Consider the following 20,402-nt stretch of genomic DNA (forward strand, 5'->3'; position numbering starts at 1 on the left):
TGTCCCATCTTCAAGAATATTAAGATGGGAGGTGTGGGGGTCCTCTTTCCATCTTGGCCTGTCGGCCATCAGTCCGAGAGAGGAAAGAGGCAGAAGAGGCAACAGAAAGCTTTGTATGCAGCCCGTGGGCGCAAATGGAGACGGCCCTTCGGGAGACAGATTTCAGTGAATCAGCTCAGTATTATTCCAGAGTATAAGGCACATACAGGATTGGGGAGCCTGGGGACTGGGGACAAATCCTAATTTGCATTAAATGGTACACTCCTATCACAAGGCTTAGGGTGTGCATTAAATGGCACACTCATATCACAAGGCTTAGGGTGTGCATTAAATGGCACACTCCTATCACAAGGCTTAGGGTGTGGCAGTAGGGTTCTATAGCAGAGCTAGCACAAGTCTTCTTAGCAGGGATCTGTGCCAAGGGTCAAGCTATAGATGACTCAGGTATCTGGTTTAGAGACAGTTTTTAGATAAGGTCAGCCCTCAAGGCCCAGGGACAGTCTCCAGATAAGGGCAGAAAGCCCTGCTGGGGAGGGAGTGAGTTTCCATATTTCCAAGCTTAGAAAAAGCTGCCAGGCTACGGCCGACTGCAGCCTCTAACCAGCCAGCCAGCAATGATTTTAATGGGGGGAGGGGGGCAGGCAATTTCATTCACCTTGTTTTAACTGAAACTGGTCTATCCTTTCTCAAATACTAAACATTTCCTCTACATTACACTTCTTATGCAGTCTCTCTGTGTGGTGTGTGCTCTCTTTGTTTATTTCTGCCCAAAATCAACTTCATGTGCTTTTAAGGATAGGACAGTCTTCAGGTTCAGTGGGAGTCAATATGATTGAAAGAGAATTTTTCTGAAGCTACATTTTCCAAATTTTAATACCCTGTTCCTTCCTTTCTCTCATCAATAAAATTGTGATCATAGTAGCATTTGCCTTGTGGAGGACTTATATTAATAAAGCACTTAAATTGACACATTTTACACTTAAGACTAGTGCCTGGCACATGTCCCAGAAATGTCAGTCAACTAGTCGGTTTACATTACTTTTACTGTGGAATTTCTGATCACATTCCTTGAAGCCTGGACTGCACCCCACAGCATCTCTACACATCTCTGTAAGTACATACCAGAGCCAATTTTCCCTTGAAATAGTCTCTATCTTCAGTTACACGTTACATCAGGTCAAGCTCTCATCTTCCTCCTTTGTGGGAACTTTTTGTGAGGCCCCAGTAAGAGGAAGTTGCTATTTTCTAGAAAAGCCACCTTTGTGTTGTTTGACGTTCCCTCACAGGATACTGTTAGGTGGTCATCGGACTTAAAACACTATGACACAATACATAAAGGAACCATCTTAGACATCTATGTTCCAAAAAGGTACTTCTCCCACCCAAAACTATTTTCAGAAACTCTTTAAGCCTTTCAAAAGTAACAACTATCTTCCTTATCTACAATGAGACCACACACAATCCACGTCAATACAATTGAGATGAGGTTCTCAAGCAGGCAATAGCAGGACAACCTTTTACATTTGTTCTCTCAGTTTAATCATATAAAGAAGAAACAATATTTGAAACCACCAAGTGTTAAACAAAAGCAAGCAGGAACTAAACAGGATTTGTACTTGTAAAATTTCACTGGTGACTCTAAAGCCTCTACTCAGTACCTGCACACCTCACTGGCTGCCCTCACCTCCACTTACCTAACCATCTAACCTTGACTTCTAAGGGACTTTAGGGAGAACCTACATGTTCTACTGAGTACCCACTAGTGAGACCGGAAGCTGCCACTTTCCTTAACCAAGATAGGCAAACTCGTGTACCCCAGACATGAATCAGTACTGACTAGCCCCGAGAATGAGCGTCAAGCACCACCCAGCAAAGCCAGGGTAGCAGCAAGTAGAGATCCAAACACATACTCAACAAAAGCAGGGCTGGACATTAATACCAAAAGACACACCAACAATCTAACTCCAGACACCAGGCACCACCATAAAAACATGAACAACATGGAAAACTAAGACAGTGTGCCTCTTCCAAAAGTTATTACAACAACTGTAATGGTCCCTGCTTCAATAAGGAGAAATACTGAAGACAGCCCAAACTGTAATAAAAAATGAAATGACGTATTCAGTAAAACCAATAAAAAGATCAAAGCCTCACAGATAGAATATATCAAGTATATAATATCAGAACTTGAAGACGAAATAAAGGAATTGGATCACTTAGTAAAAGAAAATAAGATGTTATAACTCATTAATGGAACATGCAAGACCTTTGGGGCACTATGAAAAGTCTAAAACAATGACTTATTGACATAGAAGGAAAAGAAATTCAGGTCAAAGGCAAATAAAATGGCCCCAGGAAAAATGCTTACCAACATGTAGAAAAATAAAATCAGAACTTTCTCTCTTATCCTGCACAAAACTGAATTCAAAATGGATCAAGGATCTCAACCTAAGACTGCATACTTCAGAACTGCTAAAAGACAAAGAAAGTGCACTTCCACATACAAACACAGGCAAGGCCTTTCTGAATAGGATGCCAACAGTGCAAGAAATACAGCCCATGACTTAGAAATGGGATCTCATGAAACAAACAGACAATAACAACAACAATGAATCTGTGTATAACAAGAGAAACCACCAATCAAGTGAAGGAGCAGCATACAGAATCATAGAAAAGCTGGACACTATACCTCTCACAGAAGTTGGATATCTAGAATATACAACTAAAAATATGATCAAGAGAACAAATAACCTCATCAAAATATGAGCCATTAATTAAGCAACGAATTCACAAAAGAAGTAATATAAATGGCAACATTATGAGCCATCAGGACAATGGAAATTTGAACTTCTTTGAGATCCCATCTCACTCCTGTCAGAATGACTATCATCACTAAAACAAATGACAACAAACACTCACACTCGCAAGGCTGTGGAGAAAGAGGAACCCCTTAGGCACTGTCAATAGGTGTGTAAACTGGTGCAGCCACTACTGATAGGAGTGTGGATGGTCCTCCAAACACTAGAAACAGAGCATCTATTTGTCCCAGCTTTATCTGCTGGGCATACTCTAAAAGGATTGTATCATGGTCAGCCATGTTCATTGCTGTTGTATTTCTGTAAAGAGAAATAAACTTACAAAATTTGTAAGTAAACAGATGAAGTTAGAAAAAAAAATTACACTGAGCAAGGTAGCCCAGACTCAGAAAGACAAGTACCACATGTTCTCTCATATGTGGACCCTAGCTTCAAATCTTTAGGCTCTTCTGTTTAGGCTGGAGAGGTATAGAAACCAAAAGAGGGTCACTGGGCTGAAGCATGACTTAAAGGAGTGATGCTGGCAGAATATAATGATATGAGAACTGAGAAGGTGAAGGCTGAGGTCAGAAAGTGTATACAGGGATGATGCAGAGGGATGGGAAAGATGAGGGAGTAGGGAGACACGTTTAATCCAAACTAAGAATGTATGAAGAGTCATATGGAAAGTTACTATTTTGTAAACCAATTAAAAATGTAAGCTAAAAGTAGAGATTTGGAAGAGAGATGGTCTGCATGTCTTGACAGCTCCTCCTGAATGCCAAGGATTGTTAAATAAAACCCCAGTGCCAGGTGTGAGACACTTACGAATGGTTGGTCAGGGACACCTCAGATTCCTCAAAAAAAAAAAAAAATACTCTTACTACTCTTCTAAATTGCCCACCAGAACTAGTTGGTAAGACCCTATTGATTAAGACACCACACTAGTTTGCCAAGAAATAAAGAAGTCAAGCCAGAACTGAGATGGATGCTTCCTCCCTATTGGTTAGCTTTCATGGTGCTGAAACGCGCTGTTGGGGAAGAAAGGGCATCCATCAGTAGTCACCCCCAGATGTAAAGTCTATGAACTACAATTCCGACCTTCCAGGTGAGATGTACCCAATGGTACAAGAGTGGTACAACTGTTATGGGGGTAACCAACTTTCCTCCCTTTTAGGTCTGAGGTCCAGTTGACAAGAAGGAATTCATCCTTGGTGCTGTAAACTTTTCTTAAAAAAATCTAAAGCTGAAGAAGCCTTAGGCTCTGAAGGCAAACTACTACTATGGTGGCAGTTGGTGGTAGATGTGGTTATCTGATTGTAGAAAGTGGAGGCATGAGGTAACTTGGTAAGAGCAATGTCCTCTGGTGAAAAAAAAGTCACAAATACAGGAGATGAAGGAACTCAGAGAATGGGACAAATGGGTTATAACAATTGCTCAAATGTGCTTTCAATGTTCTTAAGTAGCTAAATGCTATATACATAGCTACGGGAAAAATAAATTGTTTATCCCCCAAATGAACTGAGACCTACATCTCTGTCTACCATTACCTTCCTTTCCTGGTCCCCCTAGTGTCCATGGTTCTACTGGCCACAGCAATTAGAGGGGCAGTCCTTGTCTTCAGTTATGTACCCACTGGCCAGACTACCAGGATCTGTTAGCTCCATACAGATCATCCTGAATAAACTCAATGGGTCTCAAAAGAGGTGTGAATTGAATATGGGAAGGGACTAGTGGGGGTGACAGAGGTGGGAGGGGGATTGCAGCCATCAGGATGCACTTCACATATGTATGAAATTGTCAGATTCAGTAAGTCATATAAAACAAGATTTCACTAGGTGGACACACATTTATATACCATTTCCTAAGGGTACCTAATAAAAAGCTGAAATGACTGACTTAAGTTGTGAGGAGATAGAATTTGACTGTCAAAATAGCTGTAAATAGATGGTAAAAAAGAGGGAATCACAGAGGTCTACCAATCAGTGTAGTGTGTAAGTCCTTGGCTAATCTCCTAGCAGGATGAGGGGAAAGTCTACACCAAGAATGAAAACACAGCAGTCAGTATTCATGTCTTCAGAATGGCCAAAGCCCAAGGTTTGAGTCTTTCCAAGTTAGAGGTGTTGGTAAATTTTGATTTACCATTAAATTTATATGGACCTAGACTAAAAACAACAATAACAAAAAATCAAGCCTAGAAACTCAGTGACCATCTAGCAACTTCAGTGACCACTGTGCTTGTGGAATTATAAATAAATTATAGGTATCCAGGGCAGTGATGGACATTTTTATAGATATTTAAAACGTATTCATTCCTCGTTTCAAGACCAGTAGTCTAAAGTTGGGTGGGAAATGGCTTGAAGTAGAGTGGATAGAAAGAGCAGTTAGCCCTCAGTTTGGACTAAGAGCATGTTGAGAGGGCACAAAATATTACAAAATGTGAATTTATTTACAAATAAAAGAAATATATTAAGCAAATTATTTAAAGTTTTTTATTCTTATAAATATGTTTACTCAATGGTTTAAATGACATAAATCACAATTTTAGAGTCAAACATTGAAGTTTTAATGTAACAAAAATGTAAAACCTTAAAAACCACATTTAAAACATATATTCACATATTTTTAAAATAAAGATCAAATTCTTTCAGAAAGATTTAAAAATCACAGATCATTTTAAAACAACCATTTCTTTTCCAAAATAGGAGTCTTTTTGAGAAATTAAGTTTTAGTCAGCTACATCTCTACTTGATAACAAAGATCTCTGCTTCCTTGTAAATTAATAGGGCTGAAAACTTCAGCCGGCATTGTGGATTGTGTTCACATAACAATCTGAAGCACTGATGGATGATACACGGGAGATGGAAGATTGTCTGCTCTGGAAGAGCCAGTTAGCGTGTGCCTCATTTGTCTGATCTAGAAAAGCAGTTAAATTGCAGTTCCACGGCAATTTTCTTTTTCTAAAATGGTACAAAAGTGAAGGTAGGTTTGGCGTCCTTTCCCCACTCCTAAAAACACCTGTAACTACGAGCATGGGATTCTGCTCAGGCTGCCTATTCACAAGCCTAAGGACAAATAATCTCTGCTTAGTTACCGCATGGGAAGCAGTAACACTAGAGAGCTGAGATACAGTGAGTGGGTGAAGCACCAACAGCAGTAGTCAGTTCATCTGAGACATAGTTATGGAACAAATGGCTTTTGTTTCACATTTACCTTCACTTCGTGTAACTCGGGAAACCTCTTCAGTTACAGTATAATAAGCACTTGCGTAGCAAGCTTTAAGTCCTATGTTTGATCCCCAGCACTGCATAAACTAAGCCTGGTGCAGCACACCTGTAATCCCAGCAGACCAGAGGTAGAGGCAAAAGAATCAGGAGTTCAAGGTCATTCCTGGCTACATTGCAAATTCCAAGGCTAGCCTGGATTATGAGACCCTTCCTAAAAAACAAACAATAATAAACAAGGGTGGATAATTATAAATCTTTGTGGTTCAAAACAATACAAAACTATAAAAAGTTTAGACTAGTAAAAAAAAAAGTTAAATTACAAGAACACTTCAAAATGTAGCATATTGTCATCACATGGTAAATACTTCATTAACAATTTTTACAGACAGTACTTTCCTACTTATCACTACAGGGAAAACACAAACATTTTTTCACTGACAAAGGAATATAAATGTATGTAAGATAAATACTGTATTATTGGTACACTGAAATATTATATTGGCTTTGGCTAGGTTGTATAACTCAAATTTGTTAAAAAAATAGGATAACAAGAACTAAAAGTCCACTTTAATTCAGAAACAAAATACAAATACATCAAAGACAGAATACTTCAAGATACTTGAAATTGTCTTGCCAAAGAATATCAGCTGCAAGAACCACAGGTTTAAATGGCAGGCTTTGAGACACCTGGCAAAGGTACTATGCCATATCTACTCACTCAAGTCTCTGAAGCTTTCCTGATAAAACGTTTTCAGTAAATACAACACTCATTTGGGGAGCTCCATACCCCTAAAGAGACTAAGTAATTAAAAACAAAAAGTGGGGGTTTTTGGGGTTTTTTTGTGTGTGAGCGGAAATGTATTTTTTGACCTCTGATTTACTTTAAAGCAATGTAGAATGCTTTCAAATAATTCTAAGAATTTGTTGTTATAGGAGCTGTTGTTCTAAGTTAAACACCGAGAATGTTTTTAACAATTTGCCTTGTAATGAAACCATTTAAGTATTTATCATTTTATTTGTGTTCCTCTGAAAAACTTGACATTTTCAGAAACATGTAAGTTATCCAGTACCGTGCCATGAGAGGTCTGACTAGTAGAGACCTCATTTCCTATTTTCTCTTAATGAACTTTGACCATGAGGCAGAACAGCAAAAGCTCACAGCTTTATGTTCAATTACAAAAGGAATGGACTTTGGAGAGTCACCAGGGATGCTTGATGTTCAGCTTCTTCACCGGTTAATAAGAAATCAGCATCTACATCATAGCCATGTGAGTGAGACAGCATAGAGATAGGTAGGTAGGCAGATAGACGACAGATAGATAGATAGATAGATAGACAGACAGACAGACAGACAGATACATCTCAACCAGTAAAACATCATTGATAAATAAAGACAACTACTGTAATTCTTTTCATTCTTGCTCATCTTAAACAGTGGTACACACATGGCTTAAATAAACTGAACTGATGAAATTCTGAATGCAAGTTCAATGTAGTATTTAATAGTACATTTTTAAAAAAAAAATACCCTAACTACTTTTGGTTTAACAGAGTCTAAGGAACAAAAAAATTACCACCAATCAGTATCTCATTTTAAAATAATATAACAATATTATCAGATTACCAAATTACCACAAAACTTACTTTAAAAATAACTTCCAAGCATTACAAATTTAGTACTGGATTCATGGGTATATTAAAAATGTCATCAGTATCTAATTTATATATTTCTCAACAATATATGTCCATCAAATTCAAATACATAAAAAGCACCCAAATAAAAGTAATTCTTTCCTTCCTAGAGCTAAAACAGCTGAACACCAGATGTTTCTAACTGGTTGAAATTTCATGATTAAAGTATCATAAATTGTCAAAACTTGTATTATAGTTATTGAGATGACTTGGTATTTAAAATAGTATTAAAATCATACCCTAGTGTAGGCAGTACATACACAACTAAATGTGCATGTCTGCACTAAACACTACTGAAATTAACACTCAGAAAACAGGCAGAAAAGGGGTGGGGAGGGTGTCTCATTGTAAAATGAGTTACTTCCTAAGATTAGGTTAGTAATATAGTACTTTTCTAGGATATTTGCTTCCTTCTATGCTGAAAACTCCATTCAATATACATTTACCTGATATAGAACATATGGTGTGTTTATAAGTTTTATGGATATAGAGTAGGGCATGAATCCTTGTTGAAATGGGTAAGACCCACATCAGATACTAACTAGAGTTCAGATATAACATTCTCATTTGTGATTAGGAAAAAACAACTGTCCTTCAACAATTTGTCTTTTTATTCTGGAACCAAAATCAAGTACATTTTTTCTACAATCTTATTTTAATTTCCTCTATGTAAAGTATTATGTACATTACGCTTGTTTTAACCATTTAAAGAAGTTCTAATTGCTTCAAAGATAATGATGATCTATACTCTTTATCTGAATACAGTTTTGAACTGGACCTAAAATACATGTTCACTCTTTAGGAATTCTACATTAAAGCTGTGGATCCCTTCTCTTCTCTCTGGACAATTATGATGAACATAATGTCAAGTCAGTTAAGTTCACACTAGAAATATATCACATCCTAAGCTATTCACCAGAAATAAATTACATTTGTTTATAGCAGGTATTTTATAACAGGATAAACACAGATAACTGTGAAAACAATAATTCCTCTTGCAATATTATGTACTAGGTATAAAGAGCACTCTCCACATCATTTAGGGAGACACAGTCATAAAAGGGGTACCCATGGAAAGTATAAACGTGAGCAAAATGTATTGCACACAATACAATATATCTGAAAATGACAGTCTATGCCTATGGATTTTCACATAAAGTAGAACTGGTTAAACTGATTACTGAGCCTAAAGCAACTCAAGGCAAAGACTAAGAGACACTTTAAAATAATCAATAGGAAGAGGAGTGATAAGACTGCATGGCCCACAAGCCCTTCAGTAGGTGGTACATGTTTTCTACCATCACCTTTTAGAACTGTTAACTTAATTATGTGTGTGGGCAGTAAGGGTATGTGCAGGGGAGTAGAGGTGACTGCAGAAGCCAGAGGACTAAAGACCCCTAGAGGTGGAATTCAAAGTGGTTGTGTGCTGCCCTATATAGGGGCTAGGAAGCACTCTAAGGTCCCCTGCAAGAGTGGTTTGTGCTTTTAACCACTGAGCCCCTTTATAATCACTTATCAATAAATTCATTTAAGTCTAATAAAAATACTTGACAATTCTTGAAAAATGTAAAACTTTTTCAGAAATACAGTATCTATAAAAGCAAGGCTCTTTCCAAGCGAAATGATTTCCCAGAGATGAATCTGTTATTTTGAACAACCAAAGCAAAAGCTGCTGTGCAAAGCTTATTTTTCTCACATACTCATTTAGTGACAAAGACTGAGAAATTCACCAGCAAATGACCACCTTCCTGGCAAATGCCCAAGAAAATTTAACTGAGCATCTACCTGATAAAAAGTATCAACATGCATCCATTTTTAAAATCATAGTGAAAAATAAATAGCACCTTTTAACCACGGCATTCCGTTCTGAAATGCCAAGTCCTACTTTCAATACTTTAGACAGCGTTGCAGAATACCCTCTTCTCTCCCTGTAGACCTCTACAATGTCCCCTAATTCAAAAGTGACTCAACACCTACAAGTGAAAGGGAGTAGGACCTCTAAAGGCAGTCTCCTTCCATCACATGGGACAAAGCGCTTCCTCCATCCCCTCAGTGTGCCTAGATATAAAAGGCCTGGCCTAAGAGCAGCAGACAGCAGCTGCTTTATTCAAGTGCACATGTTTGCAATTTCACCTTCCTGGACTTAGTTCTCTATCATAATAAATCCATCGTGAAAGCAGAAATGGAGTATGCTTTCTGATCTGATCACAATTCAATCACTGTTGAGATTTACTTCTAAGTATGAAGCAAAGCAATGGTCTGTGCTGACTGACCACTGTGGACGACATTTGTAACTTTTACCCAAGTAGTTTTTAAACCTGTATACTACACATTTAAAACTCAAGAAAACATAATCCAACAATATAAGCAAAGTTTTTGGTCCCTTTGTGTGTGTGTGTGTGTGTGTGTGTGTGTGTGTGTGTGTGTGTGTGTGTCTGCATGCATGCACACATGCACATGTATGCATGTGTAAAGCTCAGAAAGAAAAATGGGCTAAAAAGTAAGCTTTATTCATAGTCCTGGGTTTCCAGTCACAGCACACAACTAGCCGACAGTGTCTGTGAGGGAGTGACAACTGAATGAATAAACTTCCATTAATAAAACAAATTAATAAATTCATATTAATAAAATGAATAAACAGTAAGCACAAAACCAACAGACAAAGAAAACCCCAGAATCACACCCAATAGTGTTCCCTAAATTATACTCCCTAAATAAAGCTAAACCAATGACTTCTCACCTCTGAGTTCTTCTGGTTTGATTGGGTAAGAGGGACAAATGTAAATTATAAGAATTCAGACATCTTTGTTTGTTTGTTTGTTTTTGGCCTCTTAGCTAAAGACAAACTTTTACTTAAAAGATCTCAGCAAGGACATCTCCTAAAAAGTTATTATATCCCCCTCCACACACACACAAAATCATGTGTACCTGGAACCTGTGAATGGGACCCGACTTGAAGAAGTTTTACAGATATAACCAAGTCTTCAGGTAGTCACCCTGAATCAGACAGAGGCTCCCTAAATTCAAAGGTGTATTATCTGAACAAGAAAACAGCAGAGACAACCTTACGAAGACACAGGCAGCCTGGAGGGACCTGTGGAAATGTAAGGCCCCTGCAAACAGTTGCAGGAGTGTGCTGAGCGGGGACTTCCATCTCCGGGATGAACTAGCTCTGGCCACACTTGGAATCTAAGTGCTGCACCTGTAAGTACGTGAGGAAAAGTTTTAAGCCACAGGTTTGTGGTCCTTTTTGTACAGGATCTCTAGGTAACTAACAGAGCAATGTATTCCAGAAAGATTATCTGTAAAAGGTATTGTAATCAACAAAGTTTATCTTTGGCCTGTATAAACATCAAATCAGGAATTAGTTCAAATGGCTTCATCACTTCTGTATTTTAAATTTAAAAAACTGATTCCTAAGTATCCCAAAGCCTCTAGCTCATGATTTGCTGTCTGTAAATCCATTCTAGTTTAAGACGTTACATTTGCTGCAATATCTGCCCACTTTACTCAAAAATACTACTGGGTTATTTGTAAACAGTTTTCATTTTTTTTTTTTTGATGTTCTTTACACAAGAAAAATCAGTCAATTGGTTCTAGTGCTGCGGAGTTCACCCAGGCCCCTCAATGTGAAAGGTCCCCAAGCCTGTGAGAAGTTGGCAGTACTAGTACTCCTCAAGACAACTGTAAGCAACCTTATGACTACTATTCAGGCTTTTAGGCTGGTCTCAAACTTAATGCTTTTCACTCAACTTCCCTGAATTTACCTAACAGGAATTCCATTTCTACTTATCCAGTTATTTGTTGTAGAAATAGTCTACTTTTAAAATTCAAAATATTCCTACTATTACCACATAAACCTTTGAATGTCCTGATTATTTGGCCACTGAAAAGTCTTGTTCAGAAAGATATAAAAAGTTAGAAAATTAACAACTGTATAGCAACCTAGTTCACAAACAAGTCTAGATATGGGAGGCAGAGGTATGTTAAGCCTATAAATAATGTAAGGTAAAATGAAGTAACGGAATTCTAGTAGTTTCTGAGGAACTGTAGAAGCGACCAAGCATACAAAAAACATTAAATTCCAGAAAATTGATTTTGATTTCAAAGAGTCAGCTATGGCCCAACCAGCAAACATGTAGGCTGGAACTAGTAAATATTTCACAATTTCATGTCTCTGAAATACTCTTTTCCACACATAAAATGTGTAATGCCTATTGTCCGCCAGTAAATACTTATGGACATAAGTGAATTTCCAAACAAAAACCATTGAGACTAGCATAATCACAGAGAACTGAACTCTACGTTTCCAAATTAAGCTGAGGAAAGTCTTGACTTTTGTAGGAGAGAGTAGGTGAGGGAAGGAGAAGAAGGCAGTGAATGAGAAAAAGTAGAATAACTGAGGAAAATGAAGACAAGCTTCATGACTGCTCCGGTCACCAATCACAATCCCACCATTGACGACTACAAAAACAACGAACGCCAACACCAGAAGGACGTAGGGCCAGGTCAAAAGGAAAAGCATACTCAGGTTCTTAAACGACATGGAATACACCAGAAGAAACTGAAGTACTCTTCTGAGTTCCGAAAACGGTCCTTTAATGGGGGGAAGCCTCTCTTCCTTCTTCTTGTGCAGCTCAGTTTTCCAGGCCTCACTGAGCTTCTGTGCAATGAGGTGTCCCGCACAGAAGGCAGCCCAGATGATATTGGTCTGACGAAACATGAAGCCACAAAACCCAAGCAAGGCTGAAGTCCTATGATTGCCGTAAAGACACATCAAGTAAGCAAAGAGAGTGAAAAACACAGACCCGGGTTCTGTGTAATAAAGGAAGTTAAAGAAATAGAGGGTCGGAAATACTGCTAGTGTTAATGTTGACAAGATTCTTTGGATACTTGAAGAAGCCTTGAAGGAAAAAGAAAAAAAATTATTTTTAGGGTAAAATAAATACACCATTTCTGTTGAATTAATGAAGAGATTTATTTAAAACTCACTCGAGTTAATTCAAATGAATCATATTTTTGGCTTTGCAACACCACGTATAAGAATACATCTGGTAATTTCTAGTTACATTAATCAGCTTGGAAACCATTAAGATACTAAGGAGGTAAAACTCTTAAAAAAAAAAAAAAAAACTTAAAATCTTTTGAATCACTGAGCAAATCATTTAGGGGTCACTGGATACAAGATCCTGAACTAAGGTACATGGGGATACAGAGGTGAAGAGAACATAGTAAAGACAAGGACAGCAATGCTACCTTGAACTTAGTTCTTAGTCAGTATCACCCAACCCTGTAAGGATAGCCTTCATACCTCTAGAGAAAACTGAAATGTGCCAATAGTATTAATTACCCTGCCTGGTAATCTTACCTTTTGTATAATGAAATTACAAGGATCTTTCCTAATAAATAAATAAATAAATTCAGGCCTGCTCTAAACTCAAATGTTTTCTTTTAGCTTTTTTGACAATTTCAGAACACAACTGTTTTGAATCTCTTTGAACTGTATCCTTTATCACATAAAGTCAGACCATGCCAATCCTTTGATTAAATTCCTCCTCAGGCCAGGTGTGGTGACACATGTCTTTAATCTCAGAACTTGTAAAGCAGAGGCAGGCGGATCTCTATGAGTTCTAGGACAGCCAGACCTGCACAGAGAGTTTGAGGCCAGCCAGGGCTACATAGTGAGACCCTGTCTCAACAAATAGACAAAGCTCCACAATAGCCTGTAAACTTGGAACATATATGCTACACCTTGTTCCTTTTGAAAATCTTGTGTACTGTAAAAGATTTTACACAAAATACTAAATAATGGAAACTGTGTAATTTACAATCATATAATTAAAACTATTAAAGGAAAAAAGCACAGGAAATCAAAGTCACAGGAAAACTCATGGCTTCACTCCTGCTTCACATCACTGTAACTCATAACCTTATAATTTTAAACAGTAATTCCCTTTGCTGACACTGTTTCTATCAAGATTACCTTCTTATCTGTCAATTTTATCCCTCATTAGGTTCAACACAGGTGCCATTTATGAAGCCTTCGAAAAGCCATCCTTTCTCCCTTTATCCCATCAGGCTGCCACAGTATTTCTCTGCTCCTGTCATGTACCCTTAGCCCCTTTTCATAATTCATACTACTAAAAAGACCTTAGTAAACATTACTGTCACAGTTAACATTTATTAAAACCTTGTTAGGTACTAGCCTAAGCAATTTCCACTTATTAAGCTCCTTTACTCTTAATACAAATTCAGTGAAGTAAAATTTATTATTACTATTGATATTTAATTTAAATTATTTCAAATAGATAAAGACATAAAATCACAAAAGGGCAATTTGTTCACGTTAATATAAGTGATGGCCAAGATTGAATTTAAACCCAGGCAATCTGTCTCCAAGACTTGCATTATGAAATCACATCAAACTCCCTCAACTAAAATTTACTTCCACTAAAGAGGATCGAATTTCCTTAAGAAAACATGGAATTATTAAATTGGTTTAGTTCCCTAACAAACACCTACTTTAGATTTTCAAATAAAGTTATTCCCATATTTAAATATATATACCTTCTACATATAAGTAGAGAATATCCATTTAGCTTTAGAAAACATACACAAAAACTAACCATTGGACATTTCCCTCCATATATTCATAATTGTGAACTTGACTGCACAGAAACTTGCAGTAACTTTATTCTGTACATACCTTGTTTCTGGGTTGCACCTTTCTGAAAAGCAAATACAGTAAGTAGAAGTTGCCAACACTGAAGAGCAGATTAACAAATCTGAGCATTCCAATGGAACAGACCACATGTTCAGACCATCCCAGGATCCAGCTGGCAGGTTTGACCACTCCAACTGACACCAGGTACAGGCCCGGCAACGTAGTAATCATGGGATCCCACTTAAAAAGAAAAGATCAACAGTGAAGCAGAAGCCATAAGGACCTCATTGATAAAATATGTCAGAAATCAGTTTCCATTTGTTCCAATAATGAAGAATTTGGAGGCGATATTCTACGACATTTAAATAAGTCCTGGCAGAAGAGATGTCTTGAAGTTTTATTTTTAAGATTTAGTGCCCACATGTATTTTGTGACTAAACTGCACAGGCCCTAATTTTACAAGCCAGGCAAATAGTAGATGGACTCTGGTGGATCTTAAGGATCCTGATGTATTTAGAAAGACTGCATTACAAGATTTCTAATCACAAAACCTGTCAGTTTAGGACTTGGGTTTAGCGCTGTTTTACTTCTTACAATAATGCATCCTGTATGAGAGACTGTAATTACTATTATTTTGCAGGCCAGTGATCCTTCAAATGGCAAAGCTTATGAGCAACAGCACCAAGAAATCAGGTTTTTCATCAACAGACTTTATATTTTGAAGCAGTAACCCATAGTGTGTTCATGAGAGAAGGAATGGTACGTTTATCTTCGTATTATGCATGTTTATGTAATCAAACATATATTTTTTAAATGGTGCAATCTGACTCGTTGCCAATATATCCAGACAACAGTAAGTTTCGGGGGGGGGGGGGGGATCCAAGGATGAAGTCAGAATGAACTATCACTTTTTGGTGGCCTAAGATCCTCCATTCCGCGTCCAAAATACTGAGTGGAACACCTCATAGGAAAGCTTTAGGTGCTTTTTTTTCTTTTCTGCATTTTTCAAGGGGCACCCGCATGCCTCTTAGTCGTGGGACTTAGAGAGGCAAATTGGTCAGTGACCAAGAGGAGCTGTCATTTGGTGTCCGCCTTTCTTCTCTAGAGCATCGCCTGCTCTAGATTTAGCATTCACCTAACAAATAAGCCATAGCTCTCCAGGCTAGGCACAGTCAGTCGTTACCCGGGGCCTTTCACGTTTTGAGTCTGGCAGGGCAGACGGGGAGAGGTAAGGCCGTCACACACACAGGTTGGGAGGAGTCCGTCCCGGGGCAGGGCCAGCAGGGACCAACCTGCGACAGGGAGAAGCGGCCCTCGCAGTAGCGCTGCGCCTGCGGCAGGTGGAAGATCTCGTCCATGTAGGGCTCGCGCAGTGCGCGGCTGAAGGCGGAGAAGAGCAGGCAGGACACCAGGAAGGTGCAGCTCAAGGCGGCCGAGAAGTAGTAGCCCTCCAGCTGCGCCATCCCGCGCGGCCGCGTCCCGGGCCCAGCCCCGGGCAGACGCGCGCTCAAAAAGCAGCGCGCAAAGCCCCGGCGGCGGCCGGACGAAGTACGGCAGGGCCAGCGCGCAAGGGATGCTGGGAAAGCGTTGGACGGAAGCCTGTGGAGGTCACTGTTTCCGGAGGGGAAACATTTCTGCAACGCGCCGGACGGTTGTCCTGTCAATCACTCGGCTCAGAGCTCTCAGAGTGGCCAGAGCCGGAGGGAGGGGCGGGTCTCGGCTCCGGAGCTCTTCAGAGGAAGCGGTTCTTGCGCCCTCTGCTGCTCGTAGAAGGCAGCGAGCATCCCCAGCTTTCTAACCTCGGAGCTCCCAAACTACGTTTGTTTCCGGTTATTGCTGTTCTCCATTGCCAATAGGATGAATTGCTAGAACCTTCATTACAATCTGTTGCAACCTGCCGTCTCTAGCGGGTAGGGAAGATTGACGCGTTCTGATTGAAACAGGCATACAGCCCTTCCCTGCCAGGTGACTTCCCCTCTTGAAGAGCCTATTAGTTTACAGGGGGCAGTGTGCCCACGCTGCTGAGATTGAGCTAACGTTCAGAGTTTGTGCGTTTTAGGTGAGGAACACTTCTCTGTGGATATAATTTGAGTTGCTGTTGCCGTGGGTGGTGGTGGCTCACACCTGTAGTCGCGTACTTGAGAGGCTGAGGGAGGAGGAGTACTCCTAGTTCCAGATCAGCCTGGGATACAGTGTAGGATACTTCCTTAAAAATAAATAATAAAGTCATTAATATCCATCTCTGTTGTAGTGCATTCTCCTAAAATGTGGCCTTAAGTAGCCTAATGTGTGGTGCTATGGAATATTTATGTGTGTGGTCTCAAAATGATGCTCACATGTATAAAGTTGTAGGCTAGGTAGGCCTCGCATAATCCCTTTATTCTGAGATTGGAGTTGAGACTGAAGATTGAGAAGATATTTGAAGGAAGCTGAAGATAGGGTATGTTTTGAGTGTGGTTGGTGATGTTTTGTTGGAAAAGACTTCTGTTAATCTCAGGTTGCTCTTGGCAGCCAGCCACTCATCACAAAACAGCTGAGCCCATGCTTTGATTTCTGAGCTTATGTTACACTTACCAATTTGAGACCATTTCCAGACAATTTAGACTGCAACCATTTGACCTCAGACCCCGTATGCTGGCTCAGTCATGACCATGCATACCGTTATGGCAATACACACCACAGAAGCAGAAGTAGAGTGTAAACACTCTCTCCAGACACACAACAGACATTTCCAGATGCAAGAAACTCTGGGATTAGAAGTTCACTTCTTTAATAGTTACAACTGAAGGCATTACCTATACTTCAACAAGTTTGGATTCTGACCCTCTGAGGGACTAGGAGTTAGATTCTCACATAGGCAGACCTAGGGAGAGGGCCATCATTACATAATAAAGATGGTGGACTTCCAAGATGGCTGGCTTCTTCCTCAGCCTCCTGACCTGAGACAAAAGCCTGGCAGCTTTTTCTGCCACCATGAAGGACCCCCATGCCTGTGAACCAGTCTGACACGTTCAAGCCCCACCTTGTTCCAATCCTAAATTAGGGGAGGAAGACTCCCCCAAGACCATTAAAACCCACAGCTTTCGAAGACAGACCTGGCTTTGTTTGCGCATCTAAAGGAAACTTGCCACCCCAAACCAGGGCCATAAGATAGGCCCAAGGCTTCAAGAAACCTGTTCCCCATGGAATACTGGAAATTAGCCAACAGTTACTACATGGCCCCAGCCCTGAGGCCTCAAAACTAGGCAATCTAATTTAACTAGTACCCTGAAGTTTATCCCAATAAAGAGCAGTTTCTGAGCCTCGTGAAGCCAGCCACCCCAGACCCTGCATGGTGCCTTCCATACCTTCTGATACTGAGGGTGTCACCCTCTCAGACTAATACAGTCTGCCCTCGCCTTTTTGGAATCAAAATGAGTCCATTGATTTTCCTACGCTGACTTATTTAATTCTTACACCACCCGCCTCTGCTTTGCAGAGGGTCTTTCTCTTTGTGTGCCGTGTGTGTGTGTGTGTGTGTGTGTGTGTGTGTGTGTGTGTATTTCCTCACCCCTAATAACCTTTTCTTTATGTGCTGAATCTCTTTGCTGCATTCTGCTGTCTATGATTTCCCTGTCTTTAAAGTCTTCAACTCTCAGAGAAAATGAACCTACTCAAGACCTCTAGATGATAAGTAACATTGTTTGTTTTTTGAGACAGGGTTTCTCTATATAACAGCCCTGGCTGTCCTGGAGCTCACTGTAGACCAGGTTGTCCTCATGTCCTCAAACTCAGAGATCCGCCTATCTCTACCTCCTGGGATTAAAGGCCACCTCTCCCAGCTGATAAGGAACATGTCTTGATAAACTCTAAAGATTTTCCTAAGTTTTGCCCCTAAATCAAGATATCCCATTAAATAGTTACTACTGAGGTTTTAATGATGTACATTGTATTTCCTTAGACCTATTTTTAGAAACTGGATCTTTTTTTTCATTTTATATGCATTGGTGTTTTGCCATGGGTGTTGGAACATGCCTTGGAACTAGAGTTACAGACAGCTGTGAGTTGCCTTGTGGCTGCTGGGAATTGCACCCCAGTCTTCTGGAAGGGAAATTATCACTGCCATATGAATTTATGCACCTTAATAATTAAGATAGTCTTAGTTTAGTGGATGAAAAGTGTACTTGTGAATGATTTACTATTTCTGAATAAGGGTCCCCCTAAATATTACACTTGTGAGTAAAAAAATGTCTGTAAGTGCCCTCTTACATTGAAGTATTGTCAAATACTTCAGGATAGACATCCTGCCTTACCATCTTTCTTCACTTATTGCTGAATCAAATTTTGGCTACTTGATTGTAACAGTGCTGTTTTACTCCATGAAGTGACAGTTGCTTCTAGCTACAAAGGGGACTGCAACCTGAACCAATATCCTACACAGTAGCCTCCAAAATGCAATTTTAGACTTGAAATCCATCTTTGGCTGATGTGTTATCACTGGGGAATAAACAAACAGAAAGTTCTAAATGAAAGGAAACATGCACAAAATTTCAGTTCAAAATGTTGTGGGGCTCCCACCAGAAAAGACCTCTCAGACACAGTCTATTGAAAGTCTTTATTCCAGCCGGCTGTTAACTACACCTAGGTATTCAGGACTTACTTGTAGTCCTGAGTGTGGTGATATTTTATGTGTGCACCCCAACAAAGCATTTCTGGGGATCAGAGGAAAAAGCCAGCCACTATATTAAACATAGAGGTCGGGCAGTGGTAGCACACACCTTTAATCCTAGCATTCAGGAGGCAGAGATCCATCTGGATCTCTGTGAGTTCAAGGCCACACTGGGAACAGAGCCAGGTGTGGTTTCACATGCCTTTAATCCCAGTGCTAGTTAACCATAGAGGTCTGGAGGTCTGTACAAACAGACAGGAAGTGATAGAGCTGGGTAGAAAGAGGAGGTGATGTAGCTGGGCAGGGAAAGGAAGTAAGATGGCAGAGCATAGAAAGGTATATAAGGTGTGAGTATACAGGAAGTAACTCTCTTTTGGGCTGAGGATTTCCTAGCAGCAAGAACTTTGTGGCTTGGCTTGTTCTATTTCTCTGATCTCTCAGTTTTCACCCTACTATCTGACTCTGGGTTTTTTGTTTTTTGTTTTTTTTTTAATAAGACCATTTAGCAATTTGTCTTATACCTGAGCCTTTCTCAGGACCCTTATTTAAGCAAAGAAAAGAAAAAAGAAAAAAGAAAAGAAATCCTGGCTGGAAAGTTGTGGTGGTTTGAAAGTAAATGTCCCCCATACACTCATAGGGAGTGGCACTATTAAGAGGTGTGGCCTTGTTGGAGGAAGTGTGCTGTGGGATGTTCTGTATGGCAAATGTGTTGCTGATTGGTCAATAAATAAAACACTGATTGGCCATTGGCTAGGCAGGATGTATAGGCGGGACAAGGAGGAGAATAAAGCTGGGAAGTGGAAGGCTAAGTCAGAGAGACACTGCCAGCCGCCACGATGAGAAACAGCATGTGAAGATGCCAGTAAGCCACAAGCCATGTGGCAAGGTATAGATTTATAGAAATGGATTAATTTAAGCTCTAAGAACAGTTAGCAAGAAGCCTGCCACGGCCATACAGTTTGTAACCAATATAAGTCTCTGTGTTTACTTGGTCAGGTCTGAGTGGCTGTGGGACTGGCGGGTGAGAGAGATTTGTCCTGACTGTGGGCCAGGCAGGAAAACTCTAGCTACAAATGGCGCCCAACGTGGGGCAAGAGTTTCCACCTAAAACCTGAGAAAAGATTCTAAAACGGAGCTAAAAACAGTTCTTAATTGTCTCTCTCAAATGAGCGGCAGCTGCCGGTTTGAGCTACTGGTGGATTCCTAGCGTGTGCGCTCAACCTGCAGTATGGAAGGAATGAGGCCTCTGCAAGTGGCACATTAAGCTGCATGGTGGATTTAGCCTTTGCTAGTACAAAACAAAAAAAGAGGTTTCTGGGCTACATGCTGCTTGGATAAAAGCATAGACCCATGATAGCTCCCAGAGCTGGTGGTAA

At 39.9% G+C, this 20,402-nt stretch overlaps 1 protein-coding gene across 1 annotated transcript; it reads right to left on the minus strand.

The window, feature by feature from the left end:
- Positions 1-11,351: 11,351 nt before the first annotated feature.
- On the minus strand, positions 11,352-15,929 carry Alg10 (ALG10 alpha-1,2-glucosyltransferase). The gene is made up of 3 exons (XM_059247422.1): positions 15,671-15,929; positions 14,421-14,618; positions 11,352-12,617 (listed from the first exon to the last, which is right to left on the minus strand). The coding sequence occupies exons 1-3, from the start codon at positions 15,839-15,841 to the stop codon at positions 11,562-11,564; spliced, it is 1,425 nt and encodes a 474-aa protein (XP_059103405.1). The 5' UTR covers positions 15,842-15,929; the 3' UTR covers positions 11,352-11,561.
- Positions 15,930-20,402: the final 4,473 nt, after the last annotated feature.

The sequence above is a fragment of the Peromyscus eremicus genome, chromosome 20, assembly GCF_949786415.1.
Source record: "Peromyscus eremicus chromosome 20, PerEre_H2_v1, whole genome shotgun sequence".
Lineage (NCBI taxonomy): Eukaryota > Metazoa > Chordata > Mammalia > Rodentia > Cricetidae > Peromyscus > Peromyscus eremicus.